The following is a 23,400-nucleotide window of genomic DNA, read 5'->3' on the forward strand; positions in this document are numbered from 1 at the left end:
ATTTTTCTGGAAAATAATCTGCCCATATATTGCAAGAGTTATAGAAATGTTTCTACCTTTTGACCTAGTTATTTCACTTTTGGTAATAAACCTCAAAGAAATAAAAACAAAGTAATTTTATAAAGATAAACACAGCAGTGCTATTCTTAATAATAAAAACTGACTGAAAGGGCACAAAGCTGAATATGCATATTCATGACAAAAATGAATGTCTATTAGTACATTTGCAAAGATAAATAATTACATTCACTTGTTTATTGAATAACTATTAGCCACTATGTGGGCCAGGCACTGCCCTAAGGGCTGGGAATTGAGTGCAGAGCAAATCAAATGTGGTGTCTGCTACCGTCCCTGGAAACCGATGTCTTTGTGCAAAATAAAAAAATGTAGCTTCTCTGGCACATGCAGTCCTGTGGGTGCAAAGCTTGGCCAGAAAAATGCTCCTATTTGCAAAGTAAAGAGTACCTGTGTGTGAAGAAGAGCACAATAGCAGGGATCATGACTCAGGTGTGGAATATGGCCCTTCACTAGTTATCTTGATGCAGAGCACAACTGGAACAGCCATACACAATAGTCCTGGTGCCCACAATTTAGTGAGGAAGAAAGACATCAAAGAAATAAATGCACCAAAGAGGGCATAATTACGAAGATAAGTTCTCAGAAAGAAAGGAATATAGTCTGACCAGAGCATATAGCAAGGAGAACTAGGAGGTCCCTTAAGTGGAGAATATAGGAAGTTCTGGAAGAAGCTGAGATTAAGTAAAGAAGATGGGAAAGTGTCCAGACAGAGGTAACAGCATGTGTGAAAAACTCCCTATGGCCATATGGCATGTGGCATATTCAGGGAACTGAAGTTTGAATTAAAGAGAGCATGGGAGTGGGGTGCAATGTGAAATAGAGAGGTGGGCAGTGGCTAACTTCTGTAGGACCTTGTAGGCCAAGATAAGAACTTTGTTCTTAATTCCTAAAAGCGGAATAAAAGCATTAAATTGTTTTAAGAAGAAGGGCAGGGACACGATCATATCTGTGTTTCCAAAAGATCCCTCTGGCTGCAGAGTGGAGACTGGACTGCAAAAGATATAGATATAGAAGTGGGAAATGCGGAGTAGGCCATTGAAGTTGTCCAGTGAACGGTGGAGGTGGTTTGGACCAAAGCAGGAGCAATGGAGATGGTAAGATGCAAATGATTGGAGACATATCAAGGAGGTAAGATTGATAGGTCTCAGAAGTGCACTGGCCATGTAGGGTGAGTAGAGGGAGATGTTAAGCATAACTTTTTTTTTTTCCCAGTAAAAATTTTAAAGTTAACAATTTAAAGTTAAATTTCCTAGGGCTGCTTTAACAAGCTGCCACATAACCAGTGACTTACAACAACAGAAATGCATTCTCTCATAATTCTGGAGGCCGGAGTCTAAAATCAAGGTGTTGGCAAGGCTGGGCTCCCTCCAAAGAATCTGGGGAAGAATCTTTTCTTGCCTCTTTCAGCTTCTGGTGGCTCTAGGAATTCTTGGCTGTGACTACATAATTCCAATTTCTGCTTCAGTCTTCAGATGGCCTTTCCCTCTTCCCTCTTTGTCTGTGTGTCTTTTCCTCTTCTGTTTCATGTGAGGATACTTGTCATTAGATATAGGGCTCATCCAGGTAATTAAGAATAATCTTGTCTTGAGATCCTTAACTTAATTATAGCTGTAAAGAGCCTTTTTTTCCCCCCAAGTAAGGTTACATTCATAGGTTCCAGAGGTTAGGGCATGGATATATCTTTGTGGGGGCCACCATGCAACCACTATAGGCATTATGTGAATAATCCTTTACATATCCTACAGTGGGGACTACCAGGAATGATCTTTGTGCACACATTATTGTCTGCATGTGCCATTTGAAGAGCACTGAAATGTCTTCCTTCAGTTTCCAAATAAGCTCAAGCTGCCAAATCCAAGGGATACGCTGGTCATTTTGAAGCCTTGTACTCTATAACATCCTGTGTATACTCCATCGTTGGATGTAATCCATACATTTCATCACCCGGTATTGGAATCTTTCGTTTCCTTGTCTCATGTGTTTGTAAGGCTCTTCAGGGAGGCAATTGTTTCTTTTTGGCCATTCTCGTTTACCATGTCATGTGTGGCCTTCTTTGAGGCACTTCACATTATGTTGTAAGGGGTCCTGGATATAAATTTCAGTTGTTTTTTATAAATCACAATGAATTAATTAACTAAAAATTACTGAATACACATACAAATTATTTTTGAGAGGAGGTGGGATATCAATGAAAATCAATATTTATTGTATAGTTTTTTATTCCAGTTTTATTGAGAAACAATTGACATGTATCACTGTATAAATTTAATCACTGCATGATGATTTGATTTATATATATCATAAAGTGGTACTACAGTAAGTTTAACTAACATTCATCTGCTCATACAAGTACAATAAAAAGAAAAGAAAGAAAAAAGGAAAAAATTTGTCTTGTGATGGGAGCTCTTAGGATTTACTCTTAACTTTCCTATCTGTCATACAGCAGTGTTAGCTATAGTCATCATGTTGTACATTACAACCCTAGTACCTATATATCTTATAACTGGAAGTTTGTACCTTTTGACCATCTTCCTCCAATTCCCCCTACCCCCTATCCTCTGCCTTTGGTAACCACAAGCTTTTTTTATGATTCTTCCTTCCTTCCTTCCTTCCTTCCTTCCTTCCTTTCTTTCTTTCTTTCTTTCTTTCTTTCTTTCTTTCTTTCTTCTCTCTCTCTCTCTTTCTTTCTTCTTTCTTTTTAAGATTCTACATATAACTGAGATCANCTCTCTCTCTTTCTTTCTTTCTTTCTTCTCTCTCTCTTTCTTTCTTCTTTCTTTTTAAGATTCTACATATAACTGAGATCATATGGTATTTTTCTTTCTCTGTCTGACCTATTTCGCCTAGCCATAATGCCTTCAGGGTCCATCCATATGTTGCAAATAGCAGGATTTCTTATGGCTGAATAATATTAATATATATACAGATATCCATATATATATGAATACAACTTCTTTTTTAAAAAATATTTTATTTATTTATTTGAGAGAGTGAGAGAGCACAAGAAGGGGGAGTGGCAGAGGGAGAGGGAGAAGCAGGCTCCCCACTGAAGAGGGAGCCTGATGTGGGTAGGATCCCAGGACCCTGGGATTATGACTGGAGCTGAAGACAGATGCTTAACCGACTGAGCCACCCAGGTGCCCCTGAATACAACTTCTTTATCCATTTATCCATCAATAGATACTTAGGTTATTTTCATTTCTTGGCTATTGTAAATAATGCTGCTATGAACGTGGGATTGCAGATACTGTTTTGAGTTAGTGTAGCTATATTTATATTAAACAAAATAGACTTTAAGTTAAAAATGGTAAAAAGAGACAAAGAAAGTCATTATATAATGATAAAGGGTTAATGTATCAAGACATCATTGTGTCCCATAATTCCTGTAGGCCTTTTTCACTTTTTTCATTCTTCTTTCTTTTTCCTCCTCTGGGTAATTTCCAAAGTCTTATGCTACAGATCACTGATTCTTCTGTGTGGTTGAGTCTATTTTTGAAACTAACTATTGAATTCTTCAGTTCAATTACTGTGCTTTTCAACTCTTGCATTATATATATATACATATTTTGATCATTATATTTCTTTGGTTGAACTTTTTTTTAAGATTTTATTTTTAAGTAATCTCTACAACCTAATGTGGGACTCGAACTCACAACCTTGAGACCCAGAGTCACACACTCCACCAACTGAACCAGCCAGACGCCCTGACCATAGCATTATATTTGAGGGTTCCATAGTATTCCATTTAAAAGCTGCAACACAATTTAGGGTATTTAATGTCCTCTTGGTGGACATTTAGAAAGGTTCTAGGGTTTGTTTTTTTTTTTTTAAAGATTTTTATTTATTTACTTGTCAGATAGAGAGAGATATATATATAGAGAGAGCACAACTAGGGGGAAAGGCAGCTGAGCAAGGAGGCCAATGCGGGACTCCATCCCAGGACCCTGGGATCATGACCTGAGCTGAAGGCAGATGCTTAACTGACTGAGCCACTCAGGTGTCTCAAAAGGTTCTAGTTTTTGATATGCAGAGATGACTATTACTTCTCCTTACTTGATGTAACCAAGTGAGGTCAAGTTGAGAAAGGGGCATAGATTTAGTGCAGTGAGACCAGGGAGAGAAAGAATGTCCAGGGGTCTCAAGAACTCCTGATGACACATCCCCACACATCTTTGGTTGAACTTCTTATTTTGTTTATAAATTGTTTTCCTAATTTTGTTCAGTTGTCCATCCGTGTTTCCTTGTATTTCCCTGAACTTCCCTAAGAGGAGTATTTTGAATTCTTTGACAGTTCATAGATCTCTATTTCCTTAGAGTCAGTTATGGAGCTTTATTAATTTTCTTTGGTGTTCTCATATTTGCCTTATTTTTCATGATCCTTGATTTTTTACATTATTATCTGCACATCTGAATAATTGGGCTCCAATTCCAGACTTCACAGGTTTGCTTGGGCAGAGACAGTTCTTCACCAGTCAGTTCAGTTTGGGTTTCTGGGTCTCTGTTGGTATGTCCTTGATGTGGCAGTAGCGGGTGTGGCCTGCTATTACAGTCAATTTTTATGTGATGCAACTATTCAAATTCTAAGGGTGAGATGGGGTATCTTGCCATTGACTGAGAACAGCTGGATAGGACTGCTGGCTTAGTTTACTATCGAAGTGAGGCTGGAGGACAGGCTTACTGGTGCCTGGATTCTCTGGTCAGGCATACTAGATGGTCTAGATTGGGTACATTATTCAGTAGTATATGGGGCTATACATGAGCTTCCCTGATGTAGCAGGATGGGACTCAGCTTGTTGTTTGGGGACCTAAATCAGGCCAGAGTGTGTACTGAATTCCTTGGTTAGGTGAGGCCACTGATTTTTCTCATTAGATGGGGGAAGCTGTGGGCTGTACTCTCTGTTCAAGTGTCACTATACAGAGGGCAGTTGAATGGGCTATGTAGCTTCCTGTGTGCTTTGTTTAGGTTCCTTAGCTGGATAGGCTAAAAGTTGTAGTAAGCGATGAGAAGGGGTGTAAATTAGATTCCTTACCTGTGCACAGTGGGAAAAGCAGCTCTAAAGCAGGTAAAGCTCATTGTTTGCTAACTCAAGCCAACCTGCACCCCAAGTTCCCTGACTGAACAGGGCCACTGGCTTTGCTTTGCAAACTACCAGCTCTGCCTGCCTACCTTGATTAAGCGGCTTCAGTGCCACTGGGCCAGCATAGTTTCTAGGAGTTGTCTCCACCCCTTACTGGTCAAATGGGTCCAGAAGGCAGTCTCCACAGCAGGTGGGGGCTATGTCTTAGCTCCCTTGCCTTAGTGGGAGAGAAAGGGACTGTTCTAGGCTCTTCTAAATTTCCTAAACAGGTTCTGTGGTTGACAAGAGCTACTCTTAGCCTTGACTATGAATTAATCCCCCTGCCTATGCACATCATGGTAATGTTCCATGTCCAGTACTGGGTTTTCTGGGGGCGTTCAGCTCTGCCTGACTGCTTCTTGGCTTGAGTGCCACTGGCTCACACTCTTCCCAGGAGTTGTCGCTAGCCCTTCTGGTCAGATGGGGTCAGAAGACTCTTCACAGTGGGTGGGGCTGATTTAGCTCCTTGTCAGGATGAGGGCAAATGGGGCTCTAAGGTCTGCAAACCTCCTTGTTTGAAGATCAGAATCAGACAGATCCACACTTTGCTGAGTTCCCTGGTCAGAGTGCATTCCTGATTTGGTTCTGCAAAGTTGTTGGTTGGGATTGCTACCTGGGCATGCCAGGTATGAACTTAGTCTGTTAAGATCCACTTGCCGGCCATTGCAAGCCTCTCCTCTCTTCTCCATCGCAGTGAGATTCCCAGTGGTTGAGACATGGATTCTCCTGTCACCCCTGTGGTGAAAGATCAGAGTATGGGCTCCCACAATGCTTGGGGGGGACGGTTGTCCCTCTTGGGTTCTCTTTTCATACTGGAGAAACTGGAGGCTCAGGGGAGACCTCTCTGTGTGATGCTCTGCTGGTCTTGGGGAGGGGCAATATGGTCACTGTGTAGTCACTTCTTCTACCCTTCTAATGCAGTCTTTTGATCTTTGTGGTGCAGGGGGTACCTCAGCCACACCCACGTGTTCTAGGATTCTCTCAGTAGTGTCTTGTTTTCTAATAGTTGTTAATTGTGCTTGTGAGAAGGAGCAAAGTGGGGAAGAACTTATGTTGCCACCTTGGTGATGTCATTGGCCTACTGTATTATTTTTGTGTAGCTGCAGATGACACAAAGATGGAAAGTTCTATTTCTTACATTTTAATAACTTCATCTGCTGGAAAGATCCATCTGAACAAATTAAATATAAATCAGTGGCAACTACTGTAGTAAAGTCATAAATAAAATAGTATGGAAGCATAGAACAGGGAGTAACTAGTTATTTTGGGGGTGGTTAGAGATGGCTTCAGAAAACTGAACCATGAATTGAGCCTTGAACAGTGAGTAGATATTTTCCAGAGGGAGGACATTCCAAAGAGATATGAAACCAGTAGGGAATTCTTGAAATCACAACAGCAATATCAATGGTAGAAGTTCAGATGTATTCAAAGAATGGTGAGATGCAGAAGGAAGATAGGAAGTGGTTAAATACATTTGGTGAATAAGACTTGGCACTTAGTATATGTATAAGGAAAACAATGGAGTCAGAACTGCTATAAGACCATCCTTTGACAGACCCTAGGCTTCTCTATTAAAAATGGGGTGTCTGCACTCTTCAGATATTAGTTGGATGTGTGGTCTGGGTTTTCTTCATGACAGGTTGTAAATTTATATTTTAGTCAGGGCTTTGCTCTTTTAGGTTAATATATAATGTCTTTGCAAGCCCTCATTCTTTTCTTTCTTATTTTTTTCCTCAGAAAAAAGAACCTTCTTTAAAAAGTTATATGATAGTGCTGGATGTAGCTCATTTTAACAAAGGTCAAAGCATTTTTGAGTAGTAAACATGATCACCATATCTTTCCAGTATCTAGATGTTTGGCAATCATGCCTCCATCACTGGAATAAATAACTAGAGCTCCAGGGGCATATGACAGCTGTGGACCTATGAAGCCTGTGGATATCTGGGAAGAGCCAGACACATCCTGTTTCTCCTCAACCATAGCCAAGAAGAGAATCAAGGCAAAAAGCTCCCTTTTGCTTGAATCAACCAGTCTTTTGGGCAAGCATAGAGCTTGCTGGGTCTACTGGTTTCAATTTGTCCTTAGAAAACAAATGGGTAATAGATTTATTTGAGAAGTTACCGTTAAGAATCTAAGATTCTTTTCAATTGCAGCTCAGCAGCACCTGGATTCTATTCCTAGAGTATTTCCTCCTGTGATGATAGTATCAGCAATTAACATACTTATATTTATAAAGCTTTATTCTTCAGGGAGTACTCAACCCTTGGGAGAGGTCAGCTAATTAATTTCTGACTGTTGCATGTTTCATGACCTTGAAGATTACAATGGTTATTAAGTTACTAAAATATTAAATCATGGGGCACCTGGGTGGCTCAGGCAGTTGAGCATCTGTCTTTGACTCAGGTCACGATCCTGGGTTCCTGGGATAGAGCCCCACATTGGGATCCTTGCTCAGCGGGGAGTCTGCTTCTCCCTCTGCCCCCTCCCCCTCCCCTGCTCGTGTTCTCTCTGGCTCTCACTCTCAAATGAATAAATAAAATCTTTAAAAAAATATTAAATCACTTTTGCAAGGACTCCCAGTAAGGAAGCAATAGAAAATAGTCAAAGAATTAAAGTCTTGGACATTCTGAGAAGTGTTTCCATCATTTCCCCAAAACAGGACCCTCACAGGAGTGTCCACTCTGTTTTAAGCAAAGAGAAAAAAATTCAAAAAGTGAGGCCACATTATCAACAGAGAAATAACATGCTTCAACATTCTACAGAAATCTTTATTATACTAATATGAAGTCATCTGAAATTATCCATATCTCTTGAACCCTGAAGATAATTTCTTAGCAGCTATGAAGTCAAAGGTTGGATGAACTTCATTATTCTGTAGTATGGTGGAAAGATCACTGGACCCTGATCCCAAAACTCAGGTTTAAATGTTGTCCTTTCCACTTATTAGCTATGTTATCCTGGGCAAGATAATTGGTGCCTTAAAGTTTCAATTTTCTCAATTCTGAAATTGATATATCAATAACTGCCTGACAGTACACCCTTCTCTTCCCTTTCAGAGCCAGCATCCTAGTTCAAGACTCCATCATCTTTCACTTGAACCACTACAACTGACTCTTAATTGGTTTCCTCTATTTTATGCTTGCTCTTCTGTCTTTTCTCCACATAGCTGTTGGAGAGGTCATTTAAAATCATAATTCACATTATATCACTTTTGCCTAAAATCCTTCATGACATCCATTTGTCTTTAGAATAAAATACAAATTCTGTACCGTGGCCTAAAATACTTGTAAAATCTGGTTGTTGCTCACTCCTTGGCTTACTCAAAACTGCTCTCTTAGCCTGACATTTAAGTTTTCCAACAATCTGACAACTAATTCTCCCAACTCTTCTTTCATCATTCATTCATTCACATATATAGATATTCAACATATACTGAGTATCTACCTTATGCCAGGGACTGACTAGGTCCTGGGTGTAAGGAGCTGAATGAGCTAGGTCTTTGGGGGAAGAAGGGATAAATAGAAATGTGAAAATCCTTTTTTTTACCAATGCTCTCAGAACAATCAAACCTTTGCCAAATCTGAGCAGGAAGCTTATTTATTTTATGACCTAAGATTTTTCTTTTATGACAAATAATAGACTTTAATACTTATGATGTATCTTTAAGATACCTGATTTCTCCAAACACTGCTCCAGCTTTCAGAGTAACCAGAACTTGAGCACCATCAGAGCCTCCAAGAACTTGGACTTCTCCTTGCTTGATGATATACATTTCCTTGCCAATTTCTCCCTGTGTACCAAATATAAAGAGGAAATGGTAGTCACTTTACTCTTGACAATTATGCCCCAAATTAAGAAATTAAACTGTTCCAGAAGAATAAATATAAAGAACACAAGAAATATTAATGTAAAAGTGACTATCTTAAGACTTAAGATAGTTATGGATGTATCATGTGAAAGGAAANTATCTTAAGACTTAAGGTAGTTATGGATGTATCATGTGAAAGGAAATTACTAGGAAAGTGATACTTCCCAACATGTAAGCACTGTATGCCACCACTGGACAGGTGAAAATGTTTCAGTCAGCACATTGTTTCAGGGACAGGTATGGGTAGAGGAAATAATTGGTTGTAAGCATAGTCACCCTGGCTTTGGTGGTCACTGATATGCTTTGAAGAAGGCGCTTGGTGTATCAAAAGAGCACAGGCTACAGCCTTTTGAAGGCCAACTCCACCCTTCTGCCTATAACACTGAGGTCTGAGTTTAGTAACTGGAGTACAGGAGACCTTTAAGCTATTATTCTTGTTCCATATTGAAAGGAAAGTGTTAATGCATCAGGTAGTTTTACTCAGTCTTGCTTATCTCTTGGAGCCAGGGCAATGATGCTTGTTCAAGCCAAGAGAACTGAACTCCTGGAATATTCACATAGTCACTGGTTAATAGTGTTATTCTGTATGCCTGAGGCAGTATAGCAAGATGTACCAGGCTGTCAACATTGTTTAATGTAAACACAAAGATTTATGATGCGTATTTGGTATCTGGTTTGGAGTCTGAATCACAGCTATTCATGTAGCTATGTGACCAGCACCATTTAACAAATTTGACCTCAAGACTCTGATGGGCTTCCCTAAGTGGAGACATTTTGTCTTTGTCTTTAGGTCTACAGCCAGAGAGAAAAATGTATCCTTATGACCCTCCCAGAAGTAGGACCTAGGAAGCCTGCACCTGATTTTTCTATTCTTTGCCTATGTATAACTTTTTCTTCCTGTTCCTACACTGTATGCTTTGCTATAATAAAACTTAAGCCATGAATATAACTTTATGTTGAATCATGTAAATCACCAAACTAATGGGTGGTTGTGGGACCCTTTGGACATCTCTTCTCACTCCAAGATCCAAAAAGAATAAATATGTTTTACAATGGACCTAAATTGCAATTGGGTCAAGAAAAGCTGTTAAATTCTAAATAAGCTGGTTTGCATAATACTAGGTAAACTATTTGGATAATAACACCTATAAGTCTTAGTAAATTGTGTCTCGATCACCCTGAGTATAAAATAATAGCATGAACACAATAAATTTACTTACTTGGTTCAGGAGGGGCCTGGCTTATTTGAATTCACTAAATATTCCTGTTAGCCATATTTTCAAAAGATTAGAATACATTAAAATTAACTCGGGATTAAACAATGTTGATTTTAGTTTATGCTCTATGATGGCTGAGACAATGTTTATTTTGTTCCAGTGCTGAGCACAGGCTTATGATATAGGCACTCATTTGTGAATGAGGGAAATATAGTTAAACCATTTTCTGGGAAGTTTTGAAGTCCTTTAATACCAAGGTTTGTTTTCCTTCCACTTCCCTTTTTAAAAAAAGATTTATTTATTTTAGAGAGATAGAGAGTTCAAGTATAATTGAGGGAGGGGCAGAGGGAGAGAATCTCAAGCAGACACCCCGCTGAGTGCAGAACCCCACATGGCACTTGATCTCGTGACCCATGAGATCATGACCTGAGCCAAAACCAAGAGCGAGACACTCAGCCAACTGAGACTCCAAGTCACCCCGGTTGTTTGCCCTTCCTGACCATTAATTCTTATCATATTATAATTGTTAGGTTGAATTTAAAGTTTTCAGGTTCTACCTCTTAGTTAACATCTGTGACACTGAATTCCTCATTTTATCTTCCTATTACTTTTATGAGGAAGGTAAAGTAAGCACTATTATTTCCATTTTACAGAAAGAAAAATAAAGGCACAGATCAGCAAAGTTGACTAGTCAAAGCTCCATTACAGTAACTAGAAGCAAAAAGAAGCCTAGAATCTCCTAACTGTGCAATGCAAGAAGTATATTTAAATTTTGCATTGTACAGAATATTAAGCATGCATTTATTCTCAAACATGGATTAAAGTAGAAATGCCAAGACAGATGGATCTTATTACAGTTATTTCCATAATATTAATGTTAATAACATCTTACATTTGCATAGTACTTTTAAAAATCATAATAATATCTGATATTTACATTGCTCCTTATTTTGATACCTGCATTTGTTCCATCAGAACATGCTACCTTATAATTGTAAAGCATTTTCAGGGATCTTAACTCATTTAATTCTTGCAAAAATCCCAGTGAGGTCAGAGATATTTAAAAATTGGTAGTAGAGGCTTGAAAAGTTAAGTGTCTTGAGCAAATTTACAAGGTTGACAGATGATAGCATTGAAACTAGCAGCACCTATGTCACCTGACTCTATAGACTATATACAGATAGATCATATCTAATGATAAATCCAGTATCAACACCAATTTCTTAAAAACCAATAAAATAGCTATGAATTATTTTTTTAAAAAAGGAAAGGTGTCTGAATATTAGTTTTCCAAGAGATACTCCAGGAAGTAATGATTACGACAGGGCTATATTCCTTATTCTTTGCATGAAGTAATTCTCAAGGAACCGGAATGACTTTCAAAGGCAGTTATTACAACTGACTGGAGGTAGAAGTACGTAATGGGCACTTAAATATAGTTCAGCACATTTAATTATTTTTTAATGATCATTTCAATAATTTTCCAAGGAGATCTGGCATAATCAACGAACCAAAACTTCCACGATTTCTTGCATATTTCTAGGCTAATTTAAGCCTTTCCTGCAAGTTTAATTAGCATTCAGATAAAGTAGACATTCCTCAGAGAACAAGGTCTGACAGCATGTGCAAAATAAGATCAAGCTAAGCTTTTGTGGTTGATTTATGTACTAATTTGGAGAAAGTGTAGAAATGCAAGAGCTTCCTGTAGAGTGAGGTAACCCTTAGTGAGAGAGCACTTCAAATTTTCAGGGTTCCTGTGTAGAAGGATATATTCTTCAGAAGGGGCATTCTGATACTCAAATTAATTCTTGCAATTAATTCTGGGAAAATTCCCAAGTATTCTTTGAAATGGTTCAAGCCTCCCACTCAGTATATTTGGGAGTCATCTTCAAGATTAGGCACGTCAGCAAACTTCATCCCGAGCCCTGACATGTCTTCAATTATGAAGGTAACTGCCAATAGAATATGAGTTTTTTCTTTCCTGTTTCGTACGGTGATTTGTGGAAATGATAAGCAAAAACAAAGCTGAATTTAACAACTTTTTATCTCCGTCAATATCTACTATGAATTAAATCCACCTTTCTTACAAACAAAAGCAAAGAAATGTGGCAGGTAGTCTCATGCCTTTTCATTTCTGCTACTCCCCTACTATTCCTTTCCTTCCTTCACTTGTGTTCACTGATCTGTTTTTATTATGGAGCGCTGGATGTATGAGAGGAAGGAATTAGAAATGAGAAGGCTGTATGTACTCTGGATTTCACACTTTGTTAAGCAAATTTGCACTGCTTAGAGGCATGGGTGCTAAAGTTTCTATGAGTTATCTCAATTTCCAGTCCCTGCTGTTATTGGAAAAAATTGAAAGGCCATTTTGGTGCATTAAGGCCATGTCATTCCAAATGTACCACTGCCCTAAAGGGGTCCTTAAACTGACCTGTGGTTTGTATTTCCCATTTCAATGAAAATGACTTCATATCACCAACCTTCCTACTTTTAACTTAGACTAATTTGTGTGGGATTGCCTATTCTTGGTTTCTATTATGTCACAATCTCTCCGTTTTTCCTCCTTTACCTCTGATAGCTCCTTCTCTGATTCTTCTTCCTTGACCTCCTCCATAAATAGTGGTATTTTCCAAAGTTTCAGGCCTTGGCCCTCTTCTTTTTACCTTTCACGAGCTTCTAATGAAGCTGGTTTCCATATGTTGGTTTTACCTCTAGTTCTATCTTCTCTCACAAACTAGACTGATTCCTACCTGTGCACCAGTTATCTCCACCCAGATGCCTTGAAATACTTCATACTCTTGACCTTGTTTTACACCATTATCCCAGTTGATCACTTGCTTCCATTCTGTAAATATGCCAAGCTCTATCCTAGCTCATGGCTCCAAGTCTTCATCTAAAATGCTGTCCTCTCCAACTTATTACTAAAGAAATAGTTCTCTTTATATTTTATAAAGGTCATGGCTGACAACCTGACAACCTCCCCCCTTCTCAAGCCCCAAAACTAAATAAGTGCCATTGCCAGAACACGTTTCCCTAGTGAATTCTATTTTTCCTTTGTAGAAGTTAGCACATTTTGGAGTTATGTATTTATTTAATTTCATTTGTTTATTGTTTCTCTCTTCCACCAGGCCAGTGATTCTCAACTTTGGCTGCATTTTAGAGTTATCTGGGAGCTTTTAAAAAATATTGGTATGTGAGCTGACCCTAACCCGTTGAATTGCTGGGGATGGAGTCCAGACTTCTAATTTTAGGTGATTCTGATGTACACTGTGAATTGAATATCTTGCACTAGATTGTAAGCCCTTGGAGGACGAGAACCATCTTTTTTTGCTCTCTGTTGGTCAGTTATGCCCAGTACTCAGCACAGTGTCTGGCCATAGAACTAAAAAATATTGACTTTTTTGAATAAGTGATGCTAAAATGTTCTAACTTTTGACTTATTGTAGTCTTCTGAACTTCCTCTGCAGAGAGTTTCTTTCTGCCTTAGATCATGCTAATTCTTTCCTTTATCTGGAATGCCTGTTTCTTCTTTTTCTTGGTTCATGTAAATTCATTTTTTTGGCTCTCTTTTTTAAAGTAGCCTCCATACCCAGCCTAATGTGGGGCTTGAAACCAGGAACCTGAGATCAAGACCTGAGCTGAGATCAAGAGTTAGATATTTGGGGTGCTTGGCTGGCTCAGTCATTTAAGAGGCTGCCTTTGGCTCAGGTCATGATCCTAGGGTCCTGGGATCAACTCCCACTTCTGGCTCCCTGCTCAGCAGGGAGTCTACTTCTCCCTCTTCCTCTAGCACTCCTCCTGCTTGTGCATGCATGCTCTCTCTCTCTGTTAAATAATAAAAAAAGAGAGAGAGACACTTAACTGACTGAGCCTCCCAGGCGCCCCTATAAATTCACTTTTTAAGACTTGGTTTGAATAGCATCTTCTTCAGGAAGTCTTGCCAGCACCCCAGTGGGACAAGTGTCCTTACTCCGTGTCATATAACAGTTTGTGCTTACATCTACCATAGCACCTAATGCATTATTTTGGAATGATAATAAGTGCTTCTCACCCTTACTTGCTTTTGAACTCCCCAAGGTTTTGGATCATTTCTCATTTCTTTAAACTGCTCATCTTCCTCTACTTTTTATTCTGATTATTGACTTCACTACTGATTTAGTCTCTCAAGATATAAAACCCAAGGTTAGCATTCCTTCTCTCCTACCTTAAGTTAGAAATCAGAGATGTGCAAAAATGTTCATTGTAAAGTTATTTATAATAGCAAACATTTGAAAATTATTGTATATTCAAAAAGAAAAGATCTAAATAGATACACTATGAAAAAAGAAAATTATAGTATATTCATAGACCACAATATTATGAATCTTTAAAAATGAGGTTGTAGAAGATTACTGAATAGTAAATAAAATGTTCATATGATATATAGTTACATGACAAAACATAAATACAGTATGTCAATTTTATAAAGCAAGCTTTATCTATCCATCAATCAGCATAAAAAGATAAGTTGCAATATATGAGTAGTGGTTATTCTGGGTAGTGGAATTTTCATCTTTATGCTTTTATGTGTTTTCCATTTTAAAAATAATGAGCATGTATTACTTTTATAATCATAAAAATTGCAGTTAAATTGGAAAGAATGTGGCATTAATTATCCATTAATTGGGTGAGCTACATGGAGGTAACTGATAGCTTGCTGAAGACATAAAAAGGGCAGAGCCACCTTTCACTTCTATAACTTTTTTCTCCACTTTAAATATTTGGCATTAATGGGGTGTGATGAGTGATGATTTACATTTCTACAAAAACACTTTTCAGACTTCCCACACTTATATCCTATAGATAATGAAATCCATATTGTCTTGTTCCATTTTGAACTCAGAGTTGATTATTCTTTTACAAAACTGTATGTCATAATTATTTCTATTCTATGGAATCCACCCTGGAAATTCTATTTAAACTATGCTCTTGACCTATATCTGAACTTCTTAAATGTACTTATTTATTGTGCATTCAAAAGAAAGAACGTACTCACCTTTTTGCAGACAAAGTCGCCAGGTAAATAGACAGTGGATTTCAATCTTAGCAACATGTCATAAATCATCTGTGTATCACAACCCTAAAGAAAAAAATAACAAAAAGAAAAATAATTCTTATAGGCACAGCTACAAAGACAACATTCCAAATAATTTAAAATGACATGAAAATAAATAGTAATAAAAGTTGTTTGTGTTAACACTAAAATATTAATTGCCAATATGGACTTGTTTTGTCCCAAAATTTAGGAAAAAACCCCACAAACCTATAATGTGAATACAAGACTTTGGATCCTGGTCAGACAGATTTGGGTTTTAATCCTGTCTCCACTACCATTATTATGGAAGGTTTTCTTTTTTCTTTTTTCTCTTTTTTTTAAAGATTTTATTTATTTATTTGACAGAGTGAGACAGCCAGCAAGAGAGGGAACACAAGCAGGGGGAGTGGGAGAGGAAGAAGCAGGCTCCTAGCGGAGGAGCCTGATGTTGGGCTCGATCCCAGAACGCTGGGATCACGCCCTGAGCCGAAGGCAGATGCTTAAGGCCTGCGCCACCCAGGAGACCCATGGAAGGTTTTCTAATCAGTTAAATGGGAGTTAAAAGGGTACATTTCATAATGGTAAAATTTTACTCATGTAAAACTCAACATAGTGTTTATTTAATGATAGCTATTAAATGATTATGGTAATATAATAGTGATAATAATTATTAGTATTAAGACTGACCTAGACCAAAATAAAAATCTGAATATTTTGCTTTTTTATAACACCTTTCATACTGTTGTTTGATATTATTATTTAACTTTCCAAGCTTGTATGTCTTTCTTTACCAGCTTATTTATTATCTTCTTAAAAGCAGAGTAACTGTACATAATAGATATAAAAGTAATATCTGTTGAATGAATGATGTTCATATCCACTTTAATAGTGTAAGAGACACATCTCATTTGTTAGAATATGTGTGTATATTTGTGTTGTGCCCAAAGAATAATTTATCTATATAATAGGCTAAAGAAAAATTGATAAATGCTTCAAAAATGTTACTTTACATAGTGATTTGGAATTTTTTGCTTTCACCAAATATTTTATTTTTCTCTCAGAGCCGCTAACATGTAGCTGCTTTCCTTTTGTGGTTGGTCCTTCCCATCCCTTAGGGGAATTACTGTTTTGTGGAGAACTAATCATAGTCAGGAGCAGAGGAAGGCGGAGGAGACACAAAGGGCATGCTCCCAATTTGTGGATTGGATAATCATTCTTTCAGCAATCACCAGTTTTCTGTAATGATTTCAGTAGCAAACACTTGACCTAGATCCATCTGAAATTTAGACTTCAGGGTTGCTTGACTGATAAGGAAAGTTAATGATTTATGATTGAAGTATCTTCATGTAGCCATTGGTAAGGAGCATTCAAATGAACTTGAAGTCAGAATTTTAAAAATTTATGTGAGAAAGTATAGCTTTTGGTTATCCAGGATAGAAAAAAAAGGCCAAGGCTGACAGGAATACCTTCTTAATATAGCCCAACAAATATTGATGAAAAGCTGCTATGAGCAAGCCTTTGTGCATGCCCTTGGATCTATGAAAGATGAAAGAGAGTAAGTTAGTTGGGATGATGTTTCAAGTAAACAGAAAAGCTGTAATTGATGGTATAAGTGAACCATGTCATAAGACATTCCAGTTAAATATCCATAAAACTTTGAAGAGGAGAGGGAGTTACTACTTCCTGGGAATGGGAACAGGAGAGAGGAGAAGCACCAAGAAGTTGCTCATGTAGATAACACAATTGGAGTCCAGTGAAGATGGATATGATTTGTATTTGCAAAAACACAGAAAGATCCTTTTAGGTAAAGGAAAATTTACCTTTTCTTTTCTTGTTATATATTTGTTTTGTGCAAGGTATATAATTTTTATTTATATTTGTTTTATTCCTACGGTGTCTCATAGGTTATCATACTTGCTAAAGCAAATGACAAACAATTTCTCTCTAAAAATTGTGGTTGTTTTTAGTAAAAATTCCCTAAATATTTGGCTCATGTGCCTGATTTCTTTTTCTTTTCTTTCTTTCTTTTTTTTTTTTTTAGATTTTATTTATTTATTTTGGAGGGGGAGAGAAAGAGAGAGAGAATGTGGGCATGAGCAAGCAGACTCCTGTGCTGAGTGCAGAGCCCAACTCGGGGCTCAGTCTCATGACCTTGAGATCACGACCCTAGCTGAAATCAAGTGTGGGATGCTTAACTGACTGAGCCACCCAGGCACCCCATTATGTGACTGATTTCTTTTTTTAAATTTAAATTCAATTAGCCAACTTATAGTGCATGATTACTTTCAGAATGTAGTGTTCAATAATTTATTAGTTGCATATAACATCCATTGCTTATCACATCACATCACATGCCCTTCTTAATGCCCATCACCCAACTACCCCATCTCTCACCCACCTCCCCTCCAGCAACTCTCAGTTTGTTTCCTGTAGTTAAGAGTCTTTCATGGTTTTTCTCCCTCTCTGATGACTTCCCATTCAATTTTCCCTCCCTTCCCCTACGGTCCTCTGCCCTGTTTCTTATATTCCACATATGAGTGAAGCCCTATGATAATTGTCTTTCTTTGATTGACTAATTTTGCTTAACATAATACCCTCCATTTCCATCCACATTGATGTAAATGGTAAGTATTCCTTCTTTCTGATGGCTAATATTACAGTGCCTGATTTCTCTTAAAGCTGTAATTGGGTCAGAGTAATTTCATTTTGGAAATTTGTGTTCTGATCACTCAGAACTCTTAAAAAACACGAATAAACTTCGGATCAATCTTAGGATCTCCCTCACTAAAGAAAGTTCATGTTCTTGGTGTTTTAGAGTAAATTCATTAGAAATACACTTGGAAGTTCTTAAGCGTAAACATGTTTGGAATAGTATTGTGATGAAGCTAACTCTCTATCATTCATATCCATGGAGAAGAATAACACTGTAAATGATCTGAAGCAGAAGGGTAAAAAAAAAACCCACTTACATTTATGCAATTTGATTTTTCTGGCATTAATTTTTACAATCCTAATTATAATTGTGGGCCAAAATAAAGTTTTCATTCCTTGAACACTTCCTATTGAAATGAACTTTGATGAAAATTCCCAAGTGTATTAAACTGTATTCATAGGAGTTATTAATGATTTTAATGTTTTCCTATGACAGTAATTCTTGTTCTATAAATACATAGAGATGTGTGTGGCAGTATTGTTTTCAACATCAAAAAAATTGGAAAAAACATAATGTCAATCTGTGGACAGATAAAAATGTTGAATATTTGTAGGTTGGAATACCATAGAGTGGTTAAAATAAATAAATCAGATCTTTCTCTGCATATAGATATGATTGAACTTGACAAAAAATTGGGCTGCACACAAAAGCAAGATATCTGTAGAATATAATCAGTATGACTCCAGCTGTGAAAACACTACACAAAATAGTCATTGATGCCTGTATAGATATAAACTGAAATTATAAAGATGAGGACTGGAAGCGTACCTTTGAAATCATCTTAGTGGCCCCCTCTGGGCAGGGTGAGAGAATGAAACTGGGGAGAAGAACTGACAAGATGTCAGTTTGACTTTTATTAATTTCAATGAAAATGAAGTAAAGCACACATCTCAAGATCGTTTGTAGGAACAGAATGCCCTTTGAGGAAGAACACATTTCATCTTTTCTCTTCTACCTTTAGGTTAGCTCACTGGCAGAAAGCACTAATAAAGGAAACCCAATATGTGAAAGTGTTAGACCAAACTAGGAGATGAGCTCTAAAATAGATAAGCAAACAATTATTGCTTTCCTCAGTAGAAATGTGCAAGTGCCTACATGAATAACTTTTAGCTTAGAGCTTGGATTTCCTCAGAGAAAAAATCTGAACTGTTATAAATATGAATTTTTATGAACACATTTGCATAGAATATGTATCAATTTATGTAAATGCAACATAGTAGCTGTATGTAATAAAAACTTACAGTTTAAGTTTTATCAATTAAGTGATTCTGTCCCCTAATTGTTTTATGGACAGGAGCCACTGGCCTTGGGGCAACTGTGATCTAGAACTAGGTCCTTCTCATCTGTACTTCGGGTTTGTGAATGAAGTTCGCATTATGAAGTTGCTATAGTTTATGAGTCTGATAACAATTATCTCCACCCTCCACCACTTGAAAATGATTATTTTCTTGAGATACACTTTGTTCCACTATTGTGTGATTAAAAAGAATTACATCCCAGGGCTAGTGTTTTTTCTTGGTAATGCAGCTCCATTTCTTTTATAGAGGGCATCAGGAAAGTTTTTGATTTACAGAAGGTCAGAGCACAGTCATTGTTTCATAAATGTCATTTTTAAAAATAAAGTGAGAGTACCTGTAAAAGTATCGACATTAACATTATATTAATAACATTTGTATTAAATTTTACTATTTTCTTATCTTTACCTGTTTTATTCTTTCAACCTTCCTGTGATGCCTGGCATTAATTAATATATTATCACTCCTGGTTTTTAGATGAGGGAATGGAAGCTCAAGAAGTCTTTTGACTACTTCCCTAAGGTCACACATGCAATAGATGTCACAGAAAGGGAATGTGTGTATTGTTGTCTTTGAAGTTGTCAGATATTATTCCATTTTCAACAATGGGAAATTCAGTGCTATATAAATGTGTATTACAGATGTGAATAATGATTCTAGAGATTTTAACAGAAATAGAGAAATTCTATTTTTATTTTATTATTATTACTATTTTTAGAGATATATTTATCTATTTTAGAGAGAAAGAGAATGCATGAGATCTGGGGGAACTGCAGGGAGAGAGAATCTCAAGGAGACTCCTCCCTTCACACAGACCCCTGATGGGGGAGTTGGGGGGGCTTCATTCCACAATCCATTAGATCATGACTTGAGCTGAAACCAAGAGGCAGACGCTCAACCACCTGAGGCAGATGCTCAACCACCTGAGCCACCCAGGCACCCCTCTCTTTTTATTTAATTCAAAACCTAACATATAGATTAGATGGTTGTTCCTGTACCTAGAAAGTTCTTTTAATAATGCCAAGCTCTGAACACAACTGAAAACCTGGTAAAATTTATTTTTGTAATGACTACATTCTCAGTCCTGCAGGATTTCTCCATTTCTAGGTTTATTCCTGCTTAATTTCTTCGAAACAGAACTTAAGATATTATCAGTAATTTATAATTCACTGTGACTTTTAGGTGTCCCTAAAGTATAAACAATAGTCTTCAGGGATTTTCCCAGCTCAGCCTTATTTATTATAAAAGGAAATGCTTTATCCCATCTTAAACTCCACTCCTATTAACAAGTGATGGGTGGTATGTGTAGAGCAGAGAATTCTGAATTCAGTTGCCCATGCTATTGACTATGGCAGTTGTGCTACTGATTGGTAGCTATCAGAAGCAGCGAAGTCAAATGTGACAAATAATTTGCAAGTTATTATGTCATAATTTATTGACTTCTAAGTGATGTTGGACCCAACCCTATGCTCAATATTTGCAAACATTCGTAAAAGTTATGTCCATCAAGCTTTCCTTGAGAACTGACAATAATTCTATTTTTCCGGGAGATTCAGTATCACATAAAGTGGGAAGTCACAACCCTGTGGATGAATCTAATCCATCTTGAAAATAGGTTCAAGCAGGGCCATACGAAGAACCTGATTTTACCAGTGTAGAAACCCCTGTGTGATTGAATTAGTTTTATTTTCTAGTTAGTAATATGGTGATAATAACAACAGAATTTACTATGTGGCAGGTGTTGATATAAACACTTTATATGTTTTGAGTCACATAATCATCACACAACCAAGGATATTATTATTTAGAATTTCCCTGCCTTATTGGGAAGCACTGGAGAGCAGGGACTATATGGGTGCAGCATCTGGAGTGCCTCACACTTTAGAGAGAGTAACTGTTCAGGGCGTGTAGCTGAATGGAGTTCATCTGGGCCATAAGCTCATTGTTCAAAATACTTTAAAAATCTAGCAACAATACCTTATTACTGATACCACCAGGTAAAAATAAAGGTAATTAAAATGAAATGTAGTAAGTCTCACTGTAATGCTCTGATTTAAAACCTTTCAGAGAAAATGTGATGGCATATCTGATTAGGGTGTTACTACTAGGGGATCATGTGTGACTAGTAGAAATAATTATGTCGTTTCCATTCCATTCCTGACTCAGTGTGTCACTCACATAGTTTGTCACCCCCACCCTTCATCTTTCCTACCACTGAAGTCAAAACCTCTCCAGGCTTCACTTGCCATATAATCACAATGAGTCACAAGTCACATTGAGGTGTCCTGTTTGGGATATGTTCTGCATTTTTCCTAGAGCAGCAAATAGTGAGAAACACTGTGCTTTCCTTGATAGACTGGTCGTGCCTACATTCTCATTTTGGTATCTGGATCCCTGATTACCTGTTAAGCTCTTTTTCAGTTTCTAAGGGATGAGATTTAAATTCTGACCACTAGGTGGCACAATAGAACTTTTACTAAATTCTCTCCCACCTCTGGTAATTTTGTGGTAGAGGCAAAATGTGATTTCCTTAGCATTTGATTTCATAAATGATATTTAAAAATTGAAATCAAAATAATAGATCATTAGAAAGTAGAGAAAATTGCCCAGTTTTATAGAAATGAATTGTTCCTTATTAGGTTAATACTTGAGCTTGGGCTGTAACATCATGCAATCTACAAGGAAGAGAGCCATTTTTTGTGGAAAAACTTAAAAAATGTTATAATATGATTATTCATCCTTAAGCTCTTTAGAAGCTCTGGTAACCCCATGTAGAAGCTGCAAATCTTACTAATTAACCACAATTGATTGAAGAAAAATTTTAGTAAAATCCTGCAACTCTAATTCTGCTTTTGACTGAGAGAGAAAAAAACCACATGAGATTTAGGGTGTTGTCTTAGTAGGAGAATAGCAAATTGTGTGTGAATATAGGTTTCTGGGTGTGAAACTGATGTGCTAATACTAATTCTGTGAAAACTTGTAAGGAATGGCCTTGAGCTAGCATTGTTTTTTGATCCTAGGAAAACTTTTCTGGTTGCTCAACATCTTATCATTCGTCCAGATAGGGCTGGTGGGGAATTGAAAAATAGCATCATAGAGTGGTTAAGTTCATAGACTGTGTAGTAAGAAAAACCTGTGCCCATACCCTGTCCCACTGTTTTGAGATCTATGGCCTCAATCAGGTAAGTAGTTTGCACTTTCTGTAAAATGGGGATACTAATAAAACTTTTGTTAGAGGTTTGCTGTGAGAATTGAGAGAAGGTCTTGAAGCAGATAATATAGTGTAGTACATAGTGAGAATAATAATGAACAACAGTTATTATTTTTGAGAGGATGTATGTATCAATTTTCAAATTTGGTGTTAGCAATAGCTTGGTTTCTTACTTTTGACTTAATTATATTCTGTACAGATCTGGCAGTACTCGGGGTCTGTGATGGTCAATTTTGGGCCAACTTGGCTAGGCTACAGCCTTCTTAGGTATTTAATTAAACAGAAGTCTAAATGTTACTGTGAAGGTATTTCTTAGATAAGGGTTAGTATTTAAGTTATTAGACTTTGAGTAAAGCAAGGAAACACTCCATTATGTGGGTGGGCCTTATTCAATCAGTTGAAGGCCTTAAGAGGAAAAACAAACAAACAAACAAACAAACCCTGAAGTACTCTGAAAAAGAGAATTATGTTTCCAAACTGCCTTTGGGTTTGAGCTGGAACATTCACTCTTCTCAGGGTCTCTAGCCTGTTGGCTTGCCCTGTAGATTTTTTTTAAATGTTTTTTTATTATATTACGTTAGTCATCATACAGTACATCCCTGGTTTTTGATGTAAAGTTCGATGATTCATTAGTTGCGTATAACACCCACTGCACCATGCAATACATGCCCTCCTTACTACCCATCACCAGCCTANAAATCAATTTCTTTCTGTTTCAATCTTGGTATTTTATAGGTTTCCAGGAAGTCCTCCATCTCTTCCAGATTGCTTAATTTATTGGCATAAAGCTGTTGATAAAAGTTTCTAATAATACTTCCAATTTCATT

At 37.2% G+C, this 23,400-nt stretch overlaps 1 protein-coding gene across 1 annotated transcript in view; it reads right to left on the bottom strand.

Annotated features, from left to right (window-relative positions):
• CNGB3 (cyclic nucleotide gated channel subunit beta 3) overlaps positions 1–23,400 on the bottom strand; it is a 128,447-nt gene that overhangs the window by 15,184 nt on the left and 89,863 nt on the right. The window contains exons 14-15 of the mRNA XM_002916899.3: positions 15,316–15,399; positions 8,867–8,985 (exon numbers count right to left, since the gene is read on the bottom strand). Of these exons, the coding sequence (XP_002916945.2) occupies positions 8,867–8,985; positions 15,316–15,399 (203 nt within the window). The remainder of the gene's footprint in view (positions 1–8,866; positions 8,986–15,315; positions 15,400–23,400) is intronic.

Source organism: Ailuropoda melanoleuca, chromosome 9 (genome assembly GCF_002007445.2).
Source record: "Ailuropoda melanoleuca isolate Jingjing chromosome 9, ASM200744v2, whole genome shotgun sequence".
Taxonomy (NCBI): Eukaryota; Metazoa; Chordata; class Mammalia; order Carnivora; family Ursidae; genus Ailuropoda; species Ailuropoda melanoleuca.